Here is a 10,291-nt window from a genome sequence, read left to right as displayed (position 1 = left end):
ATTCATACTTCGTACATTCCATGTTCCGATGATTAATGGATGTCTGTGGCTGAAGAGTCAATTTGAGTGGTACCACATCAGCCAATGGAGGTCTCAAAAGCTTTACCTTATCCATAAGTGTAAGGCTGGGTTTACTCAGATGATGCAGCTTTTTCCCAGTCCTATTTTGAGAGGCTTCTAATCTAACTGGACTATTCATAAAGTTGTGCAGTAATGTATCAAGCAGTGTTTCTTTGCTATTCATAAGGTTTTCCCTGGCCAATTCTTTGAGAAGTAGACGGCCTCTTCCTTCTTCCTGGTCTGTCTCAGTCTGTAAGCTGGGCTGATACCTGTGCACCATGTGCATCCTGCTGGGTTAGAAACACCAGTGGCTCAGCCTCAAAACTCACATCAACACGTCACCACGGTAGGACAAACCGACAGACAAGTTTGCCAAGTTTGCCTCCCTGTTGGAAACCTCTCGTACCACACTTACCTGGGTCCCTGCAGCTAACTCTTCCTCTGTCCAGATTCCTAGGCCTTTTAAACCCCTTTATCCCGGTCTCCCGCCCTGCTGCTTTGGGCATGCCTGAGTTCTCTTTTCTCACCTGGATCCCTGCAGCTTACTGGTCCTCTGTACAGTTCCTGGCTTTTAATCCCCTTTTTCCTGCTCTCCCTCACTGCTGCTTTGGGCGTGCCTGAGTTCCTCTCCTCACCTGGATCCCTGCGGCTGACTGCTCCTCTGTCCGGGTTCCTGGCTTTTAATCCCCTTTCTCCCACTCTCCCGCCCTGCTGCTTTGGTTGTTCCTGAGTTCTCTCTTCTCACCTGGATCCCTGCAGCTTACTGGTCCTCTGTACAGTTCCTGGCTTTTAATCCCTTTTTTCCTGCTCTCCCTCACTGCTGCTTTGGGCGTGCCTGAGTTCCTCTCCTCACCTGGATCCCTGCGGCTGTAGGGTTTTAGGGAATGCTAATTGAAGAAAAGAAGGGATGGAAACTTATTCCTATAACCAAATATTGTTATATTATTTGGGAGGTCGTTTAGTAGGATGCGTGGAGAGGCACTCTGTTGACACAGTGTTTAATGCATTTGGCTGCTAACCAAAAGGTTGGCAGTTGAAACCTACCAGCTGCTCTGCAGGAGAAAGATGAAGCAGTCTGCTTTCTCTAAAGATTTACAGTCTTAGAAACCCTATGGGGGCAATTCCACTCGGTCCTGTAGGGTCACTATGAGTCAGAATCGAGTTGATAGCAGTGGGTTTAGTTTGTTTTTTGGGTGGAGTAACCACTGTTGGTTTTTGAAGTGAGTAACAAAGTTAATGAATCACCTTGGGATGCTTGAGGACCTAGGCATCCCATCTTTTACTCCAACATGTTAGTAGCTCCCTGTTTCTTGCTTTCCTAGCTGAATCTTAAGGTTAAAACCATTGTTCTCAGGGTATAATCAATACAGTCAGTCGTCAATTCTTGTTATTCTTTGTTCTCCACATACTCTATAACCAGTGACCAGACTGTGGTGTATGCTTGAGGCATCCTGTGACAGGAGGGTATATAATCCGAGGTTGGTTGGGCACCAGGTCTTCAGCACCACCTCCTAGGCCCCACTAGGCCTTGGCATGCTGCACGTCCAGGCCCCTGCTCAGTCCTAAGATGATCGCTGTTTGTGCCTTGCCCAGATGAAGCAGCATCCTGTGAAACCTGCAATGGTGGGTAAGAGAATAACGAGTATCAGGAACCAGTAGGGGAGATGCAGTCACGTTCAGCAAGTCACATTGTTCTTACTTAAAGCTACGGTAAACAGCTGCGAATCCAGTACATCTCGACCTTTGCTTTGGAGGTGGCTGCCAGAGGATCCTATGTGTGGCTACATCTCTCAATACCCAATAATGCCCATGTCTCTTCAGTGCTTCCAGTTTTGTCTCACAGCTATGAGTAGTCTCACTTGCATAACTTTGCAAGTTGCCTACAGTTGCCTTTTCAGGAGCAGGGGGAGAAGTGAATGAATGAATGACAGGACTTGAGCAATATGATATTGAATAATAAGATAGTAAAAATGTTTGCTGACTCCTCTTGTATTTTTTTTAGTCTGTAATTATGTCTTGTTATATTTGAAATCTCTGATGATTTCTTTGCACATTATCTAATGATAGCAGCCGATTGTATTGAGTTCTTACTAAGTGTCAGGCACTGTGCTGAGTGCTTTGAGTGCTATCACAGTAATCCACAGTCTAGGTTTCGTCATCATCAGCTTGAACTCCACAGTGGCAGATCTCTCTTAAAAGTATCAACTCATTTTCATTTAGCAGCTGTTTGCACATGCAGTGAACGTTGCATGCGGAAAAAGTTGGGAGAGTTCCTCTCTGTGGCTTTGGTGCAGGGGGGTGTCAGAACCAGACTCATGCTTTCTTGACAAGGAGACAACTCTTAAGGTTTTAACCGAGAAAATCTTATACCTTGAGTTGCAGATTCTGTGAGGACATGGGAGAGGACCAAACAAGACATTTGAGCCTTCTTTTCTGTGCCTCTTTTAATGTTTTCTCCTGGAAAAAGGAAGCAAAGATTGTGGGAGGCATGATCCAGTCTTGCCCTTTCCCATCTAAATTCTGGGTGTCCTAAGAAAGCAAAACATGCACACTCTTCTAGAGCTGCTGTGTGAATTGGATCCCATAGCTTGCACTTGACACTGAACTTTGCCTGCCTCCTAAGCCATAGATGAATCATATTTTCAGTGGTTTCATTTGCTACATAGGAAAATGAGTTGCTGACTCAGTGAAGTAATGAATGATAAAATTTTACTTGAAATATATCAGAAATTATCAAAATTCATTGAATTAAAGGATTGAAGATTCTTGTGTTTATTATAATACATACTTGAAATCAATAACCACTGACGTTATTTTTTTTTGTCTCTTTCCATAAGTGATAATTACAGTTTACAAGTAGTTGGCGTATTTACATACATAAATACATGCATTGTATAAATAAATATAATCTTTAGTTTAGCTTGAACATTTCTAGAGTTATATAAATTATAGTTATTTTTTGTTGTAATGTACCGTATCCTGCTTCTTGGGTTATGGAAACCAGTTAAAATGTGAAATGAAAAGGGTAGTGAAAAATGCCTGTAAACACATTAAAGATTAAAACAGTAGCTGAGCCCAGTGAAAGGATGTGATCTTATGAATTAGTAATGAAAGTACATTTATGCTTTTGGTCTTATACTGGTGTCTGACTTTTAACAGCTGCTGGTAGTTTAAACTAACAGAAGCCTGAATAGCCTGTAATAATTGGAGTATTCATTCTGTTTATGGATTGTTTCTTAATAGAAACACTGAATAGGATCGTCTGTCTTAAATTACCTCAAGGGGTAGTTATAAAAATGAAATAAGATAAGGTAAGTAATTATGTTTTGTAGACGTGAAAGGTGCTGTCCCTCGCTCTCTGTATGTACATATGTGTATGATATAAAATTATGCATTAAGTTAATTTAGTAGTAGTTGGAAGAGTTCATTGAGATTCCATGATACAGTGTGTGATCATTTCAAATATATTGGACTGACACGGTCCAGTCTGCATTATAAACACTGTTTTCAGAGTATCTCAGTTAAATAGGAGGCTAAGTATTTCAGAAACAGTTGCTGCCATATAAGCTATTAATTCATTAATAATACATCATTTTATTTATTATTTAATCAGGTACAAACCCTGCAGGTAACATATAGCAACACTTTGTCTATTTGCGTGGTTTTACTCTTTTTACTTGAAAAAACACTACTTCATGAAAACTATGATAAAACTTTGATACTTTACAAGTTTTCTGGCCTTTTCTGCAGTTAGCCAGAAGGAAGGATGTTTTCCTGTCATCACAGATGATAATACTGTTTTCAAACTAGTCCAATTAATGAGCAAAAAGACAACAATCTTACTTTGTTTTTAAGCAAAGCACACATATTTTAGATAACTACTTTTAAATATTATGTCTGAAAGACAAAATTAAAAGTATGTAGCCATGTTACATTATTCATTATTAAAGTTACCTTAATAATAATCACACATGGATTTTTCCTTTCAATTGTGTAAGAGAAAGAATATATAATAGAGTATTTCTCAGGTAGCTGGCACCGTAGTAGAAACTTTGGTTACATATAAAAAATCTCCAAACCCCTGTCCTTGAGGAGCTTCTGCTGTTAAAGGTGGGAGAAGACACATTTGTAAGGTCAATAAGAAACCATGAAAGCAATATGTGACTAAATGGGAAGGAATCTAGTAATATTACCAGGTGAAAAGAGTGAAAATTCTCAGTGTAAGTTTCCTGGAAGAAGTATGCTTGCATTTTATGATGTTAGGAGAAACCAGAGTTAACTACCAACTGTGTACTAGGTTTTTCAACCAAGATCATGTTCACTCTCAGGTCTACTGGCCTGTTGCTCTAATGAAGAATCACCATCAGCCTTGTTGGAGCACAGTGCAATAAGTAAAACATACATCATCTTTCCCTTGTTTCCAGGCATACTTCCGACAGGGTGTTGCCCTCCAGTACCTCGGACGTCATGCCGATGCTCTGGCAGCCTTTGCATCCGGGCTGGCTCAGGACCCCAAGAGTCTCCAGCTTCTGGTGGGGATGGTAGAAGCCGCCATGAAATCTCCCATGAGAGGTAAATACAGTAAAAGCACATGGTCTGACATTAAAGTAGAACGTCTCCGTCTTCCTCGGGCACTGAGAATTAATGATCAGATTTTCTGAGATCTCATATTTAGACAAAGGAAGATCAAGAACCACTGTTGACAGCTGATGTTAATGGGGCAGAATAGGATGGTGGAAAGGACGTTGGAAGTTAGTGACCTAAAGTGTATTCTTGAATTTGGATTAAACAGTCCCCTCTGGAGTTTTGGGCAATTGAAATAATCTATAGTTTTTCTGGGAGCTCTGGTGGCGTAGTGCCTAAGGCACTTGACTGCTAACCAGCAGGCTGGCGGTTCAAGCCCATAAGCCACTCCTCAAAAGGAAGGTTGGGCAATCTGTTTCCGTAGTGATACCGCCTCGGAAACCCAAGGAGGGGTTGCTATGAGTTGGGTCCAACTCGACGGCAGTGAGTTTTGTTTGAGTTATATGTTTTTCTTAGTTCTAGGATTCAACAACTCTAAATTACAACACCCCCAACAGTAAATTGATTTGCCCAGGTGGACCAGTCTGCCTTCTAGAAATAACCAGGGAAGAGAAAACATAAAAGAACCAAAACCAGATGTGTTACTGTCTGATTTTGACCTCCAGCAACCTATGCATTTCAGAGCGGAACTGCTCCTGAGGTTTCTTGGTGGCGGTCTTCACAGAAGTGGGCCACCAGGCTGCCTTCTGTGGCACTGCTGGGTGGGTGTAAGCTGCCAGTCTGCAGGTTGGTAGCATCCTGCTTGTTCTGCCCAGGCACCTTCAGAGAAGACGTTACACGTTCTACCACTTCATGAAAAGATGTGGATCTGACCAACGTTTTTCAAAGGTGCATTAAAAGATTCTGTTGGATTAAAAGATAGGAGAAACAGATAAACAGACGCTCTTAGGTTTGTTCTTGCTATTACTTCTACTTCATATCGATTAGAATTCTGGGAAAACAGTACTGTGGAGGTTAAAAGATGTCCCAGGCCCAAAACAGATTAGCTTCAGTAAGCTCTCGGGCAGATTGGGCTGAAAGTGTATATCAGTTGTCATCTTTGGGGAGCGATACAGATACTAAGTCAGTTTCATGGCAGATAGTAGACATTTTATAATGTTTCATATGAGTTATGTTATATCAAGCAGAACCCTGTTTTATCTCTGAATTGGGAAGTTTTTGAAGTTTTCACAAAGGAGAAAAAGTCCTAAATTTTTTGATGGGCATATCATTAGACATTTTAGCTAGTTTTGAAAATGTTTGCAGCTGTTGTTTTAATATGGTGGCTAGTACTGTACTTGGCTCAAAATATGTCCTAAATAAAAGCTTGATGAACTAAACGTTACTCATATGGTCTCCGGACAATTCATAGCTATAAAAAAGTATTTTCCTGAAAGTTGGAGATTTCATGTTGGGGGGGGGGCAGTGGTGAGGAAACCTCTTCCGTGCGATTTTATAACCTGCACAAGGCCCAGTCTTGGCTGGAGGAATCTATGGCTCCTCCCCCTGGGGCCCTGCTGCTAATACACGCTGACTTGGCGCAGAGGCACTCTGGAGCTCCAGGGCTGGGAGGAGAATGGACAACATCAAAAAGAACCAATCTGTTTCTCCTTTCCATTTTTTCAGTCTTTTCTCATCCTCCCTACCTCCCTCTGCGAGGAGTTTACATGGACCATTTTTTATCTGGTTGATGAAGATACCACCTCTTTTTCGGAGGTGTTTCTGCTGCTGCCTTAGAATGTTGCAGGGAATGTGTTGGGATCAGAATCATGCTTACCGTTTTGCCTTTGAAGCAGTTTGTTCAGAGAAATGGGAGGAAATCTCCCCTTCACCTCGAGAAACGGCTCAGAGTTGCTATCACCCTTAGGGTTTTCTCTGCTGCCTCCTTTCCCCTCTTAAGGTCAGTGACCTTAGGCCAACCCTGCAGAAAGCAGCTTCATACAGGTGCCTGCAGCACTTCAGTATTTTCTTGTCCTCCCTTAAGGCAATTTAATTTATCTTATTTATTTTTAGCGTGCTTCTCCCACTTACATCCCTCCCAGGTGGGCTTCTCTTAGCAGCAGACTCTGTTGCTTAGCACGGGGTTGTTCTGTGCATCATCCTACATCTTATTGACCCCTCTTCCTGTCAGATGTTGTAATTCACAGAATCCCTCCTCACTTGCTGCCCATTTTGTACCGTTTCTTGGCGCCTCCTGCCGCCTTCTAAGTTTCTGCCATTGCTGCATGGCGGTGGTGTAGGGGTCACTTTCCGTTTGCTCCCCGGTCTGTTGTGTCATTTGGTTTTGTTCTGTGATACTGAGATGCAGTAGAGAAAACTCCCTGGTCTAGGTGCTTCTATAAGCAAACAAAGCTGCTGTAATGTGCACATTTGTTCCTGTGGTTTGGTCATTTTGGAAGTTGCAAGACATTTGTTTTTTTAAGGTGAGGCCAACCTGTATTATATATTATAACAGAAGGAAGGTTGGGCAATCTACTTCCATAGTGATACTGCCTGGAAAACCCAAGGAGGGGTCGCTATGAGTCGAGTCCAACTCGACAGCACATAACAAAAAATATATATTATTATATTATATGTTGTATATTATATATATTATAATATGCCATTGTTTCCTAGACATGTGTAGGGTTATCCACATTGAAACTCACTCGGATTTTGTTGTTGTTTCTACATTTCTAATGGAATTAGGACTGTTTAGCTTTATTTTTATACTTTTCACTCATCTCACAAACCAGGTATCGGTTAACGTATTTTCTCCTGTGGATAATTTACCTCATTATATAATATATTTTCCTTAAGTCCTTTATATTTTAATTAAAATATAAAAATAAGTAGAAGTACAAAAGGACACTATCTCTGTCCTGAGTTAGATGATTTATCCTTTCACTGTTCTCCCTATCTCTGTTTTAGATTGCCTTCAAGCAATTCCAGTTCCTTGTGTCTTATCAATGTTTAAGCAGATTTGGCCTCTGTAGCACGTGACCACTGCCAGCTGTGCATTTCACAATACAATTACAAACTGAGATTGAGTTTACTGAGTTTACTCTTATTTGTTCCTCTAAAGACGCCAGGACTGCTTCTTGCTTAGGGTTCTCTGGTATGTATTTTCGTTCAGTAATCTGAAGACTCTAAAGCTTATAGGCTATCACCTGTCTGGTGTTGCTACCAGTTGCAAAGAATCCGCGGAAGTGGATTTTATGAACGGCTGATGGAAAATGGCTGTTGGAAGGATGAACTTCTCTTTCAGGGTCTAGTGGGCTCACCTTTTATTTGCGTATTGTCCACCCTCCGTGAACTCTTTCTCTCTAATTCTCGTTTGGGGGGCAGTCCCAGGAGGCTAGTTGTTTTCTGCAGTGTTAGATTGAAACACAGGCTTTTGTTCCAAAGGACTGGCACCCAATTCCAGCTCTGCTCTTTGCTCTTCCAGTGACGGAGCAAGCAGGCTTCCCTCTATCTACACCCCTCTGTCTTTGTCCGTCAAAGAGAGATGGTCGTATGGGCCTCGTCACGTGACTGTGGGACTCTGGCACTGGAACAGGAAGGCAGACCCCTCGTGAGATGCCTTTGCCCCTGTGGCAGTGCAATGCCTGTGCTCACTGAGGAGGGGAGGTGGCCATGGTGCCACCTCGTCTTTAGGGCCGCGCGGAGCCGTGGCTGCAGGGCGGTGTACCGCACGCAGGCCCTCTCTCGCAGCACTCGCTGGGGAAGGTTCTGTCAGGCCTCACTGCCAGGAAAAGCTGTGTTTCTCCTGCCTGTTGGTGTAGTTTTGTCTAAAATGTCCTGGGAATATGGAAAGCAATCCTGGATCCTTTTGCTTTGTCTGCTGTGAAGCTTGGAGCCCAGTGTCCTTCCACCTCTAGGAAGTATGCAAGACCTTAGTCGGCCCGTTTGTGTGCTGCCTTGTCTGCGAGTTGAGTCTTGTTGTTAGACCATATTCTCCAGTCACTCTGCCTCCCGTCTTTTTCTGTACATGGGAGGAAGAGCTGTGTTTATCCCGAGTGTTGGTGTGTTTCTCCCTAACAGGTTCTGGGCATGTTGCGCGTGTTGTTTGGCCTACTACATGGTTCAACTTTAGATTAAGCTGACATGATGAGCCTGGTCTCCCCTCTGTTCTTTGGCAGCATACTTTGTCCCCCACCCCCACCCCTGTGCTGCCCTTTTGACCTTGTTTGAGAGCCACACGGGTCAGACGTTCCCTCCTGTCTTCGGCACCCTGTTTCCGAGATTGGGTCCAGGATTGTCTTTCCCAGTCTTCTGGATTTGCAGATCCAGACTGTATTTTAATGATATATCCCAGAGTAATTGGCACTGATATTACCCGTTTTTTAGAAAAGCTGAGTCCTTCTTGGTCACGAATGCTAGGGAGATGTGACAGAGATAACTTGGGAGGCCCCAGATGCTTCTGTAGTGCCTGAGACACATTGAAACAAACGAACAAAAACTCACTACCATCTAGGTGATTCTGGCTCATAGGACCCCTTTGGGTTTCCAAGGCAACAAAGCAGGTTGCCCCATCTTTCTTCCGCGGAGCAGCTGGTGGATTCGAGCTGCCGCCCTTCTGGTTAGCAGTTAGGTGCCTTAGGCACCATTCCACCAGAGCTCCATAATACAGATTAATGTCTATAAAATATTAATTACCTTGAAAGTGATTCATAGGAGACAGTCATCATAGTATCTTTTTTTGGACTAAAGTATTATTTCTATTAAATGCATTTATCCTCAAATCTTAAAAATTTTATATTCTAAATACATCTGAAATTGACATCTTTACCCTCTATCTCTTTTGTCATTGTCAGATACAAGACTTCACATTCTAACTGATTCCCTGGCTTTTGTCTCCTCCAAGCCAGTTCTTGCTTTATCTGTTCTCCTTCCAGAATGAGCTTTCTACAGTGAAAGTGATCTACCACTCTCTTAGCCATCATTCTTAATTTTCCCCCATTGCCTCAGGATAGAGGCCAGCCTCTGTTAGTGTATGAGGCCTTGCCTGCCTTTGGTTCTCATTTCCAGGTGCTCCCACCCGACACCACTTGCAGCTCCTGGACAGCATTGTGGCTTCTCGTAGCTGCGATTTCTGTTCAGATGCCTTCCCAGTCCCACTCTGGTAGACGACTAACTCCTCCGGCTTCCATAACACCTTCTAGAAGTTATAAGAATACTGGATTAAAAATCAGGGCATTATTTTTTGTAATACTAAGAAAGAAGAAATAGTGATGATACCATGTTGACATAATCCCTTTCCATCACTTAATTGTATATATGGCATAGTGCCTAAGGCATTTGACTGCTAACCAGAAGGCTGGTGGTTCAAACACACCAGCTACTCCTCGAAAGGAAGATAGGACAATCTACTTCTGTAGTGTTATCGCCTTGGAAACCCAAGGAGGGGTTGCTGTGAGTCAAATCTGATTTGACGGCAGTGAGTTTGGTTTTTTTTTTTGGTATGTGTGTATATGTATATGTGTGTGTATACCAAAGAAAAAACAAATCCACTACCATTGAGTTGATTCCGACTCCTAGTGACCCACATTGGGGTTCCGTGGTGGTAGACCTTTATGGAAGTAGATTGCCCAGTCTTGCTTCTGAGCTATAGATATGTTGTTGTTTGCCGTCAAGTCGGCCCCGACTCATAGCGACCCCTCCTTGGGTTTCCGAGGCAGTATCACTA

General features: G+C 42.8%; 1 protein-coding gene across 1 annotated transcript in view; it reads left to right on the top strand.

Annotated features, from left to right (window-relative positions):
* TTC28 (tetratricopeptide repeat domain 28) overlaps window positions 1-10,291 on the top strand; it is an 842,258-nt gene that overhangs the window by 409,506 nt on the left and 422,461 nt on the right. Inside the window, exon 3 of the mRNA XM_007947946.2 lies at window positions 4,485-4,632. Coding sequence (XP_007946137.2) covers window positions 4,485-4,632 — 148 coding nt within the window. The remainder of the gene's footprint in view (window positions 1-4,484; window positions 4,633-10,291) is intronic.

The sequence above is a fragment of the Orycteropus afer genome, unplaced genomic scaffold, assembly GCF_000298275.1.
Source record: "Orycteropus afer afer isolate SDZICR_OR568_19922 unplaced genomic scaffold, OryAfe1.0 scaffold00197, whole genome shotgun sequence".
Lineage (NCBI taxonomy): Eukaryota > Metazoa > Chordata > Mammalia > Tubulidentata > Orycteropodidae > Orycteropus > Orycteropus afer.
The sequence above is the reverse complement of the archived record's forward strand: the minus strand, read 5'-3'. Positions and strand labels throughout refer to the sequence as shown.